The sequence below is a fragment of the Apostichopus japonicus genome, chromosome 15, assembly GCF_037975245.1.
Source record: "Apostichopus japonicus isolate 1M-3 chromosome 15, ASM3797524v1, whole genome shotgun sequence".
Lineage (NCBI taxonomy): Eukaryota > Metazoa > Echinodermata > Holothuroidea > Aspidochirotida > Stichopodidae > Apostichopus > Apostichopus japonicus.
The window spans coordinates 7,677,196-7,695,170 of record NC_092575.1 but is presented as its reverse complement, the minus strand read 5'-3'; the positions used below and the strand labels follow the sequence as shown (position 1 = coordinate 7,695,170).

Below are 17,975 nucleotides of genomic sequence, written 5' to 3'. Positions count from 1 at the left end.
CAAAGATAACCGTTTTCGTACATTTCAAAATGTAGGGGTTGAATAGGTTAACATGGACGAACTGAAACTACAACTTTGTCCTCGAAACGAAGTACATCGGCTGCATATTTCACTATGCTTATATTTGTCACTTCAGAGTGCGAAAGTCCATGTTGTGGTTTAATTAAGTACCATTTAGTTTCGTATATTAGCTCTCCTTGGACGTGAACAGGGTGGAACAAACATGTCCCGTGGTTATAGAGTTGTTTTTTTTTTTTCTTCAAAATTCGAAATTGAGATATCTTGAATATTAAAAAGATGTTGAAAACTTCTGCAAGAGTTTAGAGGCCACAGTTTGAAACTTTATATATTGGGTGGCCTATCATAACTGCTGAGGGGATGTGAGTCGGGGCTCAACTGTCACATACCGGTACGTATACATACATATAGGCTTTCGTGAAAGTCTCATCATGTCTGTACAAATGTAAATCGTTAATACATAGCGGAAGACAACTATATCTGCATATGGAACTAACCTGTACCAGGGAGTTGCTACGGTAGCAGCTCCCTGCCAGCAATGGCGTCGCCACACATTTCAATCTAGAGGGCACAGGGGGACACAGCACTTAATTAGGGGGACAATGATTATTGTTGAATGCCGTCCTGGGGGAGGGGTTTAAGGGGAGGGGGTATCCCCCTTTGAGAAATTATTTGATTAATTAAGGGTCCTTAGATGCAATCTGGTGCTATATTTTGCAATCGTGGCTATAGAGTAATAACTTATGTCAGTGAGTGAAAACAGCCCATAGAAACAGAACGCTTCCTTGCAGTCCGAATACATAACTTTAATGAACTCCTCAGAAGCAGGCCCGTAGTCAGAGTTTGATGTCTTTTTGCTTTGGAGGGGGGGGGGGGGGTTCCCATGGTGGTTGATCTCCACCATTCAAATTGGTGCTTACATCATTTCAACTCCATTTGTTTAGGTACAAGTTTCCATTTTTAATGCGTGTTACTAAATGTAAGCCATTTGGAAGAAAGTCTTGAAAAGAGCATGTTTTTTAAATTGACATATGTCAATTTAAATTGACATAGGTAAGTTTCTTGTGCTATCACTGGACAATCATTGTCAGATGTCATTTTCTTGTGCTCTGATTGGATGAAATCGACATGTCAACTTAAATTGACATATGTCGAATTACAATTTCAGCAAGCTCTAATATTACAGTACGTGGCTGATGACTTTTAATTAATGATTTCGCTTCGGAAATCGATTACATCCTTATGAGATTGCGCTTCATTGCAAACGACTTCCAAGTAATATTTGGTGAAAGGAACTTTAAAACAGGAACTAGGATTATAAGTCATTTTAAAGAATCAAGATAGAAACTCTACAGTGACAGTCTTCAAGAATAATAGATTCTATATTACTATGCACGAAAATTTTACAAAAGAATATGTAAAACATAAAAGAATGTTCCAAGAGCAAACATTATAGTCCCTTATGTTACGGTGAATTTGGTACGGTCGATAAAATATTGAAAGCTGGTTTCACTCTCTAACTTTTCTTTTCATGGAAAAGAGTGATGTTATTTCTTACATTATCTTCTAACAAATTATGCAGAAAAGCTGTCATACCATTCAACATTGGCAATCGAATCCCAATTAAACCTATGAAGGGTAAACAGGATATTCACCTCTCAGCAGTGGTGAAAACTGTCTCAGAAACAATGAGCAGCTTAGAGATTGTCTTTTAATCTAGCACTTTGGTTGCATGCAAAGGTATACTGTAGCACACCCGTAAAATAACACCCCTGTAGACAGAACATCTTGTTTGGTGACGTGTTAAATAGAGGCAGTGTTAGTTGAACATAATATTAGTTAAATGGTTTGGTAGCATTAAATATAAATAGTACAGTACCACAACATATTGGGAAAATGAGCCTTCTATGCTAAACATGGAAAATGTCACAAATTGAGTGTTAATTCAGTGGTTAATGCCGGTGCCTTTCAATCATAAGGTCCCGAGTTCGAGTCACTCCAAGATAGATGAATGTTGTCCAGTTACAGAGTTGTTGACAATTGACAATTCATAATTATGGACGTTAAATATGAATCTAAGAGACTGACTTCGTTCAGCTTGCGGCTTTGATAAGCCAATGAGGCTTTTTCGCGAGTTCCTGCTTGCAGGAGGATCTAAAAAAAATACCTACAATACATCCAAATACATTACGTTTAGAGTTCATCACTTGGTCCATGTCAATTTATCCTACTGTTACCTTGCAGCAACTTGCAACAAGTAGTAAATTCAACTTAGTCTGACAGGCTTACACAATACTCTGGGAGAACAATAGCTACAGTATTGATAACTGGTCGGTTCAAACACATCATTTGCCTGATTGATATCTTTTTCAGTTCCCACAACTGTACAAGTTTTCTCAAAGTCATACATTTTGTGAAGCTGTGTTTACATTTAGGTACCAGCCATCTCTTTCCATATATTAGGATTTAGATATATATCATACATGTTTGGTGAAGTCTCATATAAAAGCTATATAATATATGTTTCCACACTTTGTAGTAACTTCTCTATATTTAATTATTTGAATCATTACAACAATTCTCAAAGACTCCCAGTTAGCACTGTTCACTTGCAACGCTTTTGTCGAAATTCGTTAATCTTCTTGACGATCAAAACACCAAATTCCTCGTGCATTTCAGCGAAGGACCGTACATCACCAACATGAAAAACAGAGCGCCCTCGTTCAACTGTTGTTTTCAAAGACTCGGAAGACTTCGCACGGTGGAAGAATTTACTAGAAGCACGGTTGGGAAAGTCACTCAGCTTCTGGTTTATGGCAAACACCTCCTTATTTAATCCTGTAGCGAAGCCCGCCATATTTTCGTAGAGCACAGAATGGAGGCGCGGGGGCTTTACAGGGGCTCTCTTCTTTCTGGCTTGAGATCGGCTTGGCAGTTGTAAGGCAGACTTTGAAACCGGTAGAGTCTCTTTCTCCGTATAATGAGCGGCTGTAAGGTCTGTATCTGAATGTGTTAAGTTATGTGATAGACTTCTAAATGTGTTCGGGTTAGAGTTTGACAAATCTTCTAGACTCGCCGACATGTAGGTGGCATTGTCAAAATCTGTCGAAGAGGACTTCTCTAAGGCGAGGTGCGATGCTGGGTCGAGGTTGGCGTATTGGGATTCGCTGCTGGTCGAGTCACCGGTACCTTCCTCTCCATCCTCCGAGTCTGATTCGCTGCTGTCTCTGTTCACGATGAAAACTGGCACTCTATTGTCTTTGGAACTCTCTTGCGGGGCGGAGTGTCCGGCCAAAGTATTTGGAACCTCGTCCAAGACATCGTACAAGGGATTCGGAAACGCGGCCGATTTGAGCGTCGAACCCTTTTCCGAAGGGAAGGTAGCTCGTACGATAGCACCACTTTTACGATGTATGGCGCTAGCCGCACCGTCCACTGCAAAAATTTCTCCGTTGGCGGCTGATGCTCCATCCCCACCCTCGGCCTCGTCCTCTGTCATTAACAAATCACCACCCTCGTGGTGAGAGATTTCATCCATCTGTCTTTGGAGTTCATCCACGACTGCTTTCATGTAATCGTAAGTGGCACACGATAACGCCTTCATCCAGGACTCCATAGCTTCTGGGGTATCGGCTACCAGTCGGTAATCTTTACTGACATTCCCCGAGAATGAGAGCTGGAACGCATGGAGCCCCTCGACCGTGTCTGCCAGCTCGATCCGACATCCTTCTAAGACTATTGCACCTTGTGGTTCCCGATCTCCCTTCTTGTCAAAGTAGAAGAGGATGTTTCCTTTCAGGACGCACCATTTGGTCTGGTAGGTCCCCTTGCTCTCAGAGAACTTCTGTAGCGATCCAGATTTGTCGACGTGAGAATTGCAGCTGGCAAAGTATGCCACGTTGCGGCGATTCACTCTCATGATTGCTATGAAGCTGATGAACACTGCAAACAGGAAAACATGACTAATCGTTCATCAGAGACTCTTCGTTAGCTGATCCCCACATTTTTCTGTTATTCTTACTACCCTCACGAGCAGGAAAGTTTCTTTCTTTTAGGAAATGCGTAATTCCCTAATTGAAGCAGTCGTTCCTTCCCTGTCAGCAGCACGTACTTCATAGGCGCCTGTCGACAATAAGGAAATAGAAAAAATATCTTTCAGTTATCAGGGATATGTACATCTTCTGATAGAATCTGATGGTTTGAGAAATGGCTGATCAGTATGTACAAACCAAACAACCTGCTTTAACCTTTATGATACAAATATCTGCAACATTTAAAGGAAAGTGAAAAAAAAGATAATTTTGAATTACCATGCATGTTTCACTTTTAATATAGACAGACAGATCAACACAATCCCTTCCTGTAGAAGCAATTATAATTCTGTCCTCACTACTGTAAGTGGGACAAACTCACGGACATACCCTACCAACGATGACAAGCATCCAGCTTTACTTTTGCAGTTATTTGAAGTGTTTACTAACTTTTCAGATTTTGTACCCTGCTAATCTCAAATGAAATTTTTAACCTCCACTAGTTGTTGCTAGGGATCTGGAACTCATCAAGAAGGATCTATAAAATATACATGTACACGTCAACCAAGATGTCCTCTGTGATATACAGTAAATTGTACAACTTAAAAGCTTGGATCACATCTATACACACCCACACACCCACATACACATGCACACACTATCACCATTACATAGATTCAGGACTGCCTTTGGCAAACTGTAATAAATTAACCTTCTCAAGTAGTAACTACTACAGTAGTTTAATTCCACGATTCCACGATGGAAAAGAATTTATCTGAACCTGTTAGAATTCCCCAAACATTTGTACACAACTGAATCTACTTAACACAGTACAGCTGCTCCCATTGAACCTGGTACATTATCAATGGGATTAGTTATTAGAACTTCATAACAATACAGATTGCTAGTTTCAAGTAGCTTTTCAATTCTACTTTTAATGTTTGAGAAATGACCCTTTAAGCAGCTGAGGTTTCATCAGTTAAAATCAATGGGAAAGTATAACAGTTTTATGGCTTCAAACAAATGTTTACAATGTATTAAAAAAAAAAATTCAAGGGCAAATGGTTTTGAATGTCATTCAAGGGTGCTCTGATGTGTACAGTAATATGAAGTTAAAAGTACACATTTTCAATTCAGTTTTTAGAACTTATAAAACAATGGATTAAGCTGATATCATCATCAATATATAAGGTCCTTAAAGGCATTGAAGACTCGCCCCAAACCGCGTGCCGCGCACTGAAAAGGTTAACTTTCCGTTGCTTGCAAGTGAAGTTTTTCTCTTGTCGCTACAAAATGCAGACAGTAATGAAACGTGATACCTTGTTATCTTTAGCTGGACCTGAGATGTCCATCGCTGTATTGTTTGTACACTGTGTTGTGGGTATTGACCGCAGCTGTATGTACTGACTGTACACTAGTGTCTAATTACCGACGGTAGCAAGCTGTGTGTGTCTTTTCTGGGATCGATGGTGGTGTGTAACACTTCTGTTACACCTCATTCGAAACTAGGTCAGACTATCGGCATTAGACATTTCTTTTTTGCGCGAGTCTTCACACCCTTTAATGTAGCATTAACTCCAGAGATCAACTATCCTGCAAAACTGGAAAAGGATGCTATAGTACTTACTTAAAACTATTTGGAGGTATTTAGCTACAATCATGCAATCTGAATTTGATGTAAACAACTGGTCGTCCAACAGATAACCTCCTGACATGCAATCTTCAAATTGATGGAATTCAACGACTGACTCTGCTATGTTTTAGTGATCTGTGCAGCACAGACCTACAGTACTACAGTATGTATTGTGTACAGTATGTACAGTAACACAATACAATCTAAAGGTTGTCAACACTGAATGACTGCTGAAAGACTATTTACTTAAAGAACGAAACTTGATATAATGAAATCATGAATGGACAGAGTATTACTGACCAAGCTACTGTATAAAATGATCAATACAATGCTGGTGAATAAAAAAGGCAACTCCATTAGTGCAGTTCTACAAGACTCCTTTCACTTTTAGCAACGTATTCAAGCATTAGCACTCCTACGACTTTCATCTAATGACGAATGCACAACATCTACTTTGCATGTTATTTTATGACGAATGTAAAATTTTGAGACCAGTTGCCTGCCAACTAATCAATTTAAATAGATCAGTCTGCATGAGTACCTCAGACAGAGAGGGAATCACACATCTAGGCCCATACTCCAGTATATTGAAGGATTTAATGTGCCCCACCTTTACTGGCTAGACCTGCTATTACTCCTGGAAGTCAATCACAAGAGGGAACTCCCTGAACACAGTACTAACTGAACCAGGAAGTCATACAGACACCTTCCTCTTCAATTAAGCTTTAACATTCTAAGGTTATTATAATCTCTCTTGTTGTTCGTCCTTTGAAATTGATACATTAGGTAATGTTTACTATTTACTTCAAGTACAGTAGCTCTTATTAAATGTTCTCTGAATTAAGAGTTTCATAAGAATGACACCCTTTTGTAGGAATCATATTTTCTCCTGTGTATAAACGATTGAAATATTAAAGACACCAGCCAGAAACCCCTCCTGGCAGTTTAACTTTACATATATATATATACATGTAGCACGTGAGTAGTTTGCAACCTAACCCTGGCTGAAGTTCATACTGCAGATGGAGAGCAGTATAGATCTAAACAGAGTCAGTGATTACATGGTTTGATGACTGGTTATCTTGTCACATAATACCACAACGATGAAAGAAAGACAGAGGGATATTGTTTGTTGTTGGTTATTTATTTTGCTTGCTAACTCTACAGGTAACAACAAAGAGCTGAATTTGCATTCGCAATAGTTTAAAACCTGATAAGATCCATTTGATAATATTGGAGTGTTAGCTCAGTGGTTAACGCCAGTGCCTTCCTATGTCGTCCAGTTACAGAGTTGTTGACAATTAACAATTCATAATCATGGACGTTAAATATGAATGTAAGAGACTGACTTCGGTCAGCTTGCGGCTTTGATAAGCCAATTGATGAGGTTTCTTCGCGAGTTCCTGCTTCCAGGAGGATCTAATATACATACATTGTGACATTTGGATCTCTGCTGACCCCAAATGACCTTTGACCTCCCCCCCCAATTTTTTTTTTTTAAGACCATTCTTGTACTCACTATAAGAAAGACACATGCAAATATGTCATGTAACCCATCTTGGGATACCTTGTTTGTATTTGCAAGGCTTTACAGAGTTTGACCTTTGATGACACCAAATGACCTTTGACCTGTACCCAAAACAATTAGGTTCTTGCACTAATTATGATGAAGCCACATGCAAATTAAGAGAGCCAATAAAGTTTCTGGAGATACAGTGTTACAAGGATTTCAAATTTTGACCCCTAGTGACCTTAACTTAACTCCTACACTAAAATTGTGTAAAACATTTACACTACATAAGGCTATCCTACCATGCATATATATGAGCTCCTTTGATGTTCAGGTTCTGGAGATTCAGCACTTTTAAGATTTTCACATGTTGCCCTCTGCTGACCCCAAATGACTTTTGACCTGTGAAACAATACAATTCTTGTACTTTTCTAATTATGGTGATGCCACATGCCATATATGAGAACTGCTGAGGTACCCTACTTTGAGATATTACAAGTTTACAAAGTAGGGCATCACATAGATACGCAAATACAAGCACACACACACACACAAACTTGACTGCATAAGTTACTTGTGTGCCTGTGGCAAGTAATAATTAAGAAAGGGGGAAAAAAGACCTTTTCAGTTCAATTGCCCTAATGAACAGCATTCACTTAACTGTTGCCAGATGCATTCACAAAATATAACCACAAGTTGAAGAATTCATATTTTCACAATATAAACATAACTGCTATGGGGATGTGATTTGATAAAAAGGTACAGAGTTTTCACAAACTAAACCAAGCACTCAGTTTTAAACCCCAGAGGATCTTTTATAGCTTTTCAAAAAGTATCATTAAAATACAATTTTGAAATTTTGGGTCAAAATATGTTTTAATACTTTGAGAAAGGTCATTAACAATCAAACGTAAATAGATATTGATGGTAATGTCATGTCATATTTATGAAAATGAATTTAATTTATTCTGTAATTTCTGTTAAGTCCCTCATAGGCTGTAGCCACTCTGTAGAGAAAGTTAACAAATTGGTATTAACTTTTTCTTAGTGACCTACAGACATTTAATCTTTTCAGAAAATTAAGACTTTAGCTGCATATGTTCAGCACTGGTGTACAGGTGATAATTGCTTGGAAATTTACTGGCCTCACTTTTAATTGGCTTTCTGGAGCGAGGTGTTAATTAACAGAAATATTCTTGGAGGTCTTTTGTACTCTGACTATGACTCAATAGGTCAGATACAACACATCCCGTCCTAGAAGTCTTCCCCAAGATTTCATTGGGCTGTCTCCCTTCACGTATGATTGAGATATATGAATTACCATTCGAATCAGAAGGATCTCATCACAATTTTTAAAAGAGGAAAGGTCATACAAAATTGTCTTTCAACCTTTTAGTATTAATTACCTCGTAGTGATTCATTATTAATAATTGAGAGGAGAGAACGAATCGACAGAGATCAACAATAACTTTGCACCTTATATATTGAGGTGTCCAATCTGTATGAAAACTGTATGAATAAAATGGTGAAAACTCTAGGCTGTATTCCCAATAGTCCACAATGCGGAATATATCAGCATAGGAACCTATAACTCATGACAAATCTCAACTACATAAAGTACAACTGGTACTCTAATATTTCAAGGAGACTACGCACTTCAACTGTAGTCATTAATCTTTCGAGTGATTACGTGCATGTAGAAACAGGAAATACATGAGATAAGTTTTGATCTAATGTTTTCCCTTATTTTTCAATGTACCACCATTGTTGTTCATCCAGGATGAAATATGTCATTTGATGACTGAAAATGACCGTGATGGCTCTTAAAAACTAATGGAAACTGAGTAAAGTCAGTACAATGTTGACAGCATGTTGAAAACCATTCTCATTATAAGAGCCAGACCATGCCTACAGCCCTACATGTGAGTTTAGTAATGAATATGCAACAGCAAAGAGCGACGGTGTCACCGGTGTACCGTACCACACATGCACGATATTCAAGTAGTATGGTTAGATTCCAAATTTGTGGTCGCTTAGCGTCGTAAAAATTACAGTCTCACAGCATAGGTGTTACTTGCCCCTGCCTGCCTACGGCAAGTAACCAAACTTGGCTATACTTCCTTTAAAACCACATAATGCATTCCATTACAACCGTCTATACTATACAACATGTTGTCGTACTCGTATACATTTAGAGGAACTGTTTTTGTTTTGTTTTTTTAAGCCCAGTAAATTGGAACATTTTCCGTGCAGTACAGTACCTCAACTGCCTTCTCTATGAATAGGATATAAATATAAAATACATAACCTTACAGATGTATATTGTCGGCAAGAGCAATATTTAATTACTGACGTGTTGGACGGGAGGGCTTTTGAATGCTGACTAAATATGTAGATTTGAGTACATACTGTACTCATGTAACTTATACTGTAACAAAAAGACTTACATTCTTGACAATCTAACAATCATTGAACTGTGATGTGATCTAGACAGCACCAGTGAAGAAGACTTACTGCATACCTGCTTTACCCTTGAATCATTCCGATCTAGTGAAACAACAACATCAAAACCAAGTCAGTTAGAGGAACTTCCTTATTTCTACACTTGAAGGATATCAATATTGACTTTGCAACAGATAAATTAGCTTCGTCAGTCCAAATTTAACGTAGATAAACAAGATGCCATGAAAAAAGACGGCTGGATGACAGGGTAATTCATTAAGAATGTTGTTTTAGGCACACACACAAAAAACAATCCTGTCAATGTTAGTTTAGTAGACACAGTTGTTAATATATTGACTAAACTAGATTGAACAATCACTGGCAAAGTATAAACCCAGCTGACTATTCTAACAATTTCAGTAAGACCTGCTGTACATGCATATCAAATTGACTTCCTTCTATAAAGGTCACACATATACAGTATTATATAATATGCTATTGGCCTCAAATTTGAGCATGAATTAATACATTTTCGAAAAGTGCTCTAAAGAAAGATCAATTTTGTAACCCTCCAAACTACCGCCAGAAATTGAGAAGGGCCATTTTAAAACTAAATCTGCATTTCCACATGAAATTGCACTGGTCATTGCAACGTTGTATGCTTTAAACACTTGATGTATTATCTCACCTAACAGGATAACCTTTTCTACAGCATATCAAAAAGCTTTGATTATTTTGATGAAAACTAAAACACACACCAAAGATCATTTAATCCAATGCAAAAAATATTTTTTTGCCCCAGAGAGTGAGTGCAATATTCAACTGTTTCATTTGAAAAACCTTTTATCAATGTTAATATTTGTATGGCAGGTTAATTTCATCATGGAATAATCCAAAGATATCGCAAAGTGCAACCTGTGAAGAAGTTGTCTTCAACCCACAATGGTTGTCAAAACTCCATTTACTGCATGAGTACCTTAGAAGAACTTTACAATTTTAGCCAACCATGAATTAACTAGAACAATTTAGTTTACTGAATGACCGACAGATGTAACAGAAGGGCAACGTACATGTAGACCTTTCTTATCTTTCATTTCCTATACATTATTGTCTCCAAACTTGACTGTTATTTCGGGGATGTACAAGCGACGATACTAACAGGTACTGTACAGGTCAACTCCCAGCAAACATAGGAAATATATACATGGTTTCAGTACATTAAACTACTCACAAGCTGTTTAACATAACACTTGTAAACAACTATACCACTGCACTTGAGGTTCTTTCAATTTAAAAATTTTAATGAACTATTTTATTAAACACTAAAATGGAACATTCTAGGTGAAGTAACTCAACTTTCTCTTTCTTTTCATATCAAAGGAGGATCTAACATTCATGGACAAACATATTTAGTAAGATATTCAATTCACTGGTATACAGTAGTGTTTACTGTGTAACATACAGTAAGGTGCTTTGATGTGTTCGTAGTATGAACATTTGATGATAAGCAAATGTATGATCCACATACAGTAGTATCATATAGGCATAGGAGCCTAATTTGATTTTTTTTTTGGGGGGGGGGGGAGGGGCTGTAACGACTTGCCCGAAAAATATAACCAAAATTTTTTGACATGTTAATTTGCATGTCATAAAGGCATTTATCGGTTATAACATCACATGCCAATAACATACAATCATTTTTCGTGTTATGACGCTTCCATATTGGTTATAATTATTGGGGAAGTCCTTACAATAATAATGATCATAAAAATATCAGTTTAACCATTGAAAAACACATTGCAAATTATTTTTCTTTCAGTAGGTGCCCGAAAAATTCTAAGCATATTGCCCGAATTTTCACAAAATTTTTAGGTTGGGGGGCTGCGGCCCCCACAGCCCCCCCCCCACCGCCTCCTACGCCTATGAGTAGTACAGTATGCAATAAATACAACCAGGTAACTTGACCACACATACCCAGACACTGTATGTTCACACCATATTAGTCTAACAAGTATCAAATACATACATGTACACCCTACAGATGTTTAAGCATTATCAATCTAACTTTTCACAAGATCCTGAAGAAACCATGAATGACCATATCCACATATCAACTAATTGCCTATCTCCTTATCATTTCTTTAGGGAGTAATTCAAATATATGACTAGCATGTGTTTTACGGTACTGTAACTTGGGAGTTGGTTTTGTTTATATTAATTCAGCTTTTAGCATCCATACGATTCCTTCCTCTTTTGGATATTATCGGAATGGGTAACCCTTAAATGCTAACTATCTTGAACTGAATCGGTAACAAATTTTCTTACTTCAAATATCAAGTCATATGCCAATTTTATGGCCAATTTTCGTCCTTGATGAACACTACATTGGTGACAGGATTCAGTAAGAGACCCTCTGTCTCAATCTCCGTCACATCTTTCCTTAATGTTTGCTTTCCCAAAAGGAAAGACTATGGAATCACTCTTAACGATCTTGCAAAGTTATGAGGGGGGACCGCGGATTGCAAAGTCTGCAATGACTATAAAATTACACAAGGAGCAGAACCCTCTTGAGTCTTGACCTACCACTAACCAAAAGCTGTCCAGTTTTGTCTGCACCAGTGTTTACATTAGTACGCTCGACTGCAGGATTCTCGGAATTCATTTAGAGGGTCCTGCAATAATGTTTCCTCTTGGAGGGAATTTCCTGCAACAATTATTGGTACTGTACTTCCTACAACTTGCACCATTACTGTAGTTACACAACTTGCCAATACAAAACTGGATATTTTCAAGCTTGTTGATTTTTTGTAGGAGTAAGGTGATTGGTCATTGAATCTTTCCAGGAAGTAAACACTGGCTTTGTTAGTACGACACTGCACAGTGTGTATTGGTCAAAATTGTCGACCATGTGTTTACTGCACTGTATGTACATACAGTACCATGTGTGCGCTTAATCTCAATACTGGCATATGTACATATATCAAACTACTGTACTAACACCATGAAGTCACCCGCACCCCCAACACCCAAGGAAAGAGAACTAAGGACTGCAACCTCACTCTGTATCCCTTGAGATTCAGTTTAAACTACTTTATAGCTTTTACACATTTGGGCAGCAATGATGAAATCTACAGAGTTTTCTCTCAAGTTCTAAGATTACAACTGTGCAAACTAAGACACCCACCTAGATTTTCTTTTACCCATACAAAAGTTATTACAGGTGTGTAATTAATGAGTTCAATTTATTCCCTAACATTTTTCTTGCCCAAACACTTCACACTTCAAACGTGCATAAGTTTTAATCACGTAGAAAACAACTTTTCATTACTTGACACTAGTCAAGCGAAACAAGTGAAATATATGATTATGGTATTTTGGTAAAGGATAACTCTGACAAAAATTATGAGGTTTAAGGAACTGACTAACAGGGTGTATTATAATTGAAAACATAATGCAAATAGATTACTGTACCTCAAAACAAGCCTTAGTTTACATTGTTTCCAATAGCGAAAGTCATTGCACTGTAGTATATATGGACTAATAGCAGCGGAATTACTAATTTTTTTATTAATGTCTTTAATATCCCCTAGCCTATACATATTCACAAGCTGGACTGTTTTACCAAACATTAAATGCACTGTGACATCATTTAGGCCAAATCACTAACGACTTTAAGTTGCTATCAAATTACGAATCGTAAACAATGCTTCTGCATTCTGCAAACAATGCCTCTGCATCCAATTTTGGTTTCTTCGACCTGGCATTTTCACTGCATAAAAGCTCAAGCATATATCTAGCTACTGTACTGTACAGTACGTTCTAGTATGCCTAAACAAAGCAGGAACAAGGGTTTCTATACAGTTACATCAAACTTTAGGCATTGAGGTACACAGAATAGCACAGACGTTAAGCACAAAAGCACTCCCAATAACAATGGTTCTTAGTACGATAATTTACTAGAAACGTAATTAAGGTAGATTCTAGATGTCAATAATTTGCATCATTAAGACCCAGCTACGGTTGCCAGAATTTCAGCATTATTCTTGAACAATTTTGAAAATATTTAGCAACATTTTATAACGTCATACCTATATTGACTTTGAGAATTCTCATAAACCACATAGCAAAATCAGCGAGATCGTGGTTCATCACCGCTGTCCCTTAAAAAGAACATTAGACCCAATGCCCCTAGGCTACTATCACAAACTTACTGTATACCATCATACATAGAATCGTAGTCCCACTGTAATTCTAGGCATGATTAATAACTGAACAACTACAGCAAATATCTCCGGTCGTTGATCCAAGGCTAGACCTAGGCCAAGACTAGGCCTTTATATACCCTACGTACGTAATGGCCACAACCTAAGCTAATGTCAAACAGTAAGTAATACTACTACAGTACTAGACGTTATTCTCAATGTGTGACTAAGAAGTGAGTCACGGTGGAACAGTTCGGCCTACTGTATGTTACTTGTTATGACTAGGGTAGGGTAAATTGTGTTAGATTAGGCTACTGGAGGATGAGTCAATCCATAAACGGTACTGAGAAAAAATTATGACATGAGAATAACGACATAACATATGGGCAAACCTTCAGTTATAACCAGTAGGCAGGAAGTACTTAAACCTCCATGACAAATTCTCTTCACAGGAGACTTGCTGATGTTGACTTGCAGAAGTGATGTGCAGGTGTACTAGGATCGTCCTGCGCTGCCCGACCTGATTCGATTGTGTACGTACCATGGCTAGAAAAAAAACTGTGATTGCATTGTACCGGATGTTACCATACCCATATCTACATATATGCTAGCGGGGAGCTACCACAGATGCTAGGCTGGTCCAACCCACTATATATATGATGAAAAATTCGGACGGAGGGAGACGGAAGGGTGTCCCAAATCGATTGCAAGTCGGTCCCAAAATTGGAGCCGAATTAAGCGTGCCGGTAGTACACCAATTATTATAATAGTTAGAAATGAAGGAAAAGAAAACAAGATCGCCTGTCTCCCCTAACTAACGTCTATGCATTTCCCAGATTTGTATAATATTAGGTTAACAAAATGCGACAGGCGGGAGCTTTGAATGAGGAACCTCACAAGGGAAATTAAATTACCTCTCAGCAATGTAATTCAGTTCCTTTAGATCACTTCAAGAGACCAACTTATTTAAATCTGCAAGCGCAATAGGGCTTTCAAATACATTCCAATGAAATTTGAGTTCCTCTCTGAAATCTATAATTATCACTTTCAGAGAACCGATTAAAATATCTGAAAAGTGAAAATGTTTCAGCAGAGGTCCATAAGACTCCCACCAGGGCTTAGAGTACATTTCAGAAAAAAATCATTCATCTCTCTGATATGTATTTTCGTGCTTTGAACTCGCTATGAGAGTAAAAGTCTCAGAACGTCTCACTGAGCGGATGTTACAGCAGCTTCCGGGGCGGGCTTCTGATAATATATGCCACAGAGTGACTATATAAGAGTCATAATTATTCCTGTCTGACATGTGTTGATGACGTGCTTTAAAATTGTTAGCAGACGCCAAAATGTTACTGATATTGCTGCAAGCATCGGGGGCAAGCTTCGCCGCACTCGTGTTATCTCAGTCAATTACAATGAACACAATCGGAAATCATTCCTACCCGTCTGAGTATATACAGGTTTAATTATAAACTAATTGTCACTCATTCTGGTTTCACTTTGCAAACTTAACGTTACACGGCCAGTCACTGCAGTCTTTCGAGAGAGAAATAAAACCTAATATACAGGTATCAAAATCGATCTATTGTACACCGGCTCCTTCAGAAACGATCCTACCAAGTTACAATTGTCTTTATTTACGAAATTTACATGCCAAATCGGATAGCAATCGACAAATTGGCCACGGTACTGGTCTAAAATCTGGAGTGAGACCCAGCAAATGGACGCCCACGAAAATACGATGCCGGTCTTGTTGCACCGAACGTCGGTCTCAAAATAAAACTAGTCGGTTCCGAAATCGCTCTACATCCCCTTGAAAATAGCGAATGTACGCCCCTGTGCATTCCTATAACAAGCCAAAATGACGATACTAATTAGTTAGAACACGAAATTTCAAAAGTTGGTTTTCTGTAGTGGGAAAATGTTGGCGCTATCTTAGTATTTGTAGGTGTTGATTATTTCAAACCGTCAGACAAAGTTAAAGATGATGTATGAGATATACGTTTACATAAATTAAAAATATCTTTCAATGAACTCGAATTACACTCCCTTAAAAGGGTAGTCCAGAGAAAGGAAAACATTGTTGCTATGAAAGAAGACATTTTTCTTTATAACATCCTTGTGAAATGTACAGCTCATAAGTTTGTGAAGTTAATGCAAACTAGTCAAGTGCATGGTTTCATAGATGCGGCGCACTGACAAATGTTTGGTTTCTTCAGAATAGCAAGAACGAGAACAATAATAAACAGTTGCCAACTGCCAACCCCGCAAACCCTCCCCATGCATCCTCAACACACCCCGTCTCCTCGGTCCCTGTTCAGAAGTTTCATCAACGCAGACCATTGAAACCCTCATTGTTATGAAGAATATATACTGTTATAGGTTCATATGTTCATCATATAACAAGCTTAAACGAAGTTCGATTTTTTTTTTAAAGGAACAGTTTTATATAGGCCTATTTCCTTTCTTCGAAACGCACATAATCACTGTAAACAAGGAACGAGACTATACCAAACCGTATTTCTACAGAATTTTGAATAAAGCTACCCAGGAAATAAAACACGTCGATTAATGTGGAACGCCAAAAAGTGAAATAAGAAGATAGCATAGTTAGGGACAGGCATATAGAGAAATCAGAATGGAGAGATCGTGGGGTGGGTGGGGTGAGTGTCAATCGAATTGAGAACGACTAGCTCCGATAAGACTGACTGCAGTGACTGGGCGATCAAGGCATCGGAAAGAAAGGAGGAAATATACCCGGAAGAGTCTGGATGGGGACACATGTACTCAGGGACGTAGCTAAGGCCTGATGATTGGGGGGGGGGGGGTGTAGTGGCTGAAATTCCAACTGGATGGGTTTTGGAGCCAGAAAATTCCGACTGCCCCCCCCTTGCACTACTCGTCAACGCTACGGTCATTGTCAGTCAGACACCCCATCTTTCGCAACATAACTTTTGTTCCGAACTTTTTTCGATACATTGTACCACTGGCCCTCACATCAATAGACTACTGACTACAAAAGCTACCGTATGTTAATGTAACAAAGGAGAATTTTTTCAACAAATTATATTCGACGACATAGTGAATTACCAAAAATACAGTGATTTTTCCTAGCGTGCTTAATATTATTTGATTTGGTGGGGGGGGGGGGGGGTGGGGCTATTTATCACTCACATGAAAAAAGCTTTTGGAATTTGGAGCATTTGGAATGAAGTGAACAATTAAACATTTTGCAGAAAAATGTTGAGTTGACGAGATACGATAAGTTGTCAATTAAACATTTTTCAGACAATTTTTCAATTGCTCAGTTGCAATGAAGTGAACAATTGAACATTTTGCCAAAAAATGTCCAATTGACGAGATAAGATAAGTTGTCAATTAAACATTTTTCAGAAAATTGTTCAAATGCTCAGTTAAAGCAACTGAGCAATCCAACATTTTTCTGATTTTTGATAAGATTTTATCTTGTTATCTGAACAATTCACTGCAAAATGTCAACTTATGGGGCAAAGTTTTTCTTATGTTGATGGCACTTTTAAGCTTCCGTAGATTAGCATGGGGTCGTATACCATAGAGACAATGTATATCCTGAACTTGTAGCTAGCGAACAGGGCCAACCCACCCAATAGCAGAATTAATACATAAATTAACCGAATTGAAGCTGGCGAACATTGTACAGTAGTTCTATTAGGCATTTTTTTAGAGTATTCAAATCATACGAAGCTTTGTATGGTGGAGTATAGAGAGCGCGAGATACAATTTCTCAAATTGACAAGGAAAACGTGGTAAATATGACTGATTAAAGGTCAATTTTGACCGAAAATTTTAGGTCACTCACAAATTACAAGAATATATGAAAATTAGAGTGCGACAGTCGGAAAAATTAGAGTGGGACAGTCGGAAATTCCGACTGTCGCACTCAAATTTTCCAACTGTCATCAGTTTTACCAAGATTGGGGGTGGGACACCCTCACACCCCCCTCTAGCGACGTCCCTGCGTGTACCAAGCACGCGGTAATGTGTTTTATAATTACAATATTATTATTAATTATATTATATAAAATGATCTATAACCGGAGTGGATTGTTTAGGCATTTTCATATGATTTTTCTCTCGCAGTGATTTCCAAGCATAAACAT

General features: G+C 38.1%; 1 protein-coding gene across 3 annotated transcripts; it reads right to left on the bottom strand.

Moving 5' to 3' along the window:
- Nucleotides 1-1,381: 1,381 nt before the first annotated feature.
- Nucleotides 1,382-14,389, bottom strand: LOC139980908 (uncharacterized). Of its 3 annotated transcripts, none has more exons than XM_071992941.1 (2): nt 14,229-14,389; nt 1,382-4,140 (listed from the first exon to the last, which is right to left on the bottom strand). In XM_071992941.1, exon 2 carries the CDS (start codon nt 3,935-3,937, stop codon nt 2,624-2,626), a length of 1,314 nt encoding a protein of 437 aa, XP_071849042.1. In that variant the 5' UTR covers nt 3,938-4,140; nt 14,229-14,389; the 3' UTR covers nt 1,382-2,623. The 3 variants fall into 3 exon arrangements, with proteins under 3 accessions (XP_071849042.1, XP_071849043.1, XP_071849044.1); XM_071992942.1 differs by lacking the exon at nt 14,229-14,389 and adding an exon at nt 13,846-14,054; XM_071992943.1 differs by lacking the exon at nt 14,229-14,389 and adding an exon at nt 9,640-9,775.
- Between the last annotated feature and the right edge of the window lie 3,586 nt (nt 14,390-17,975).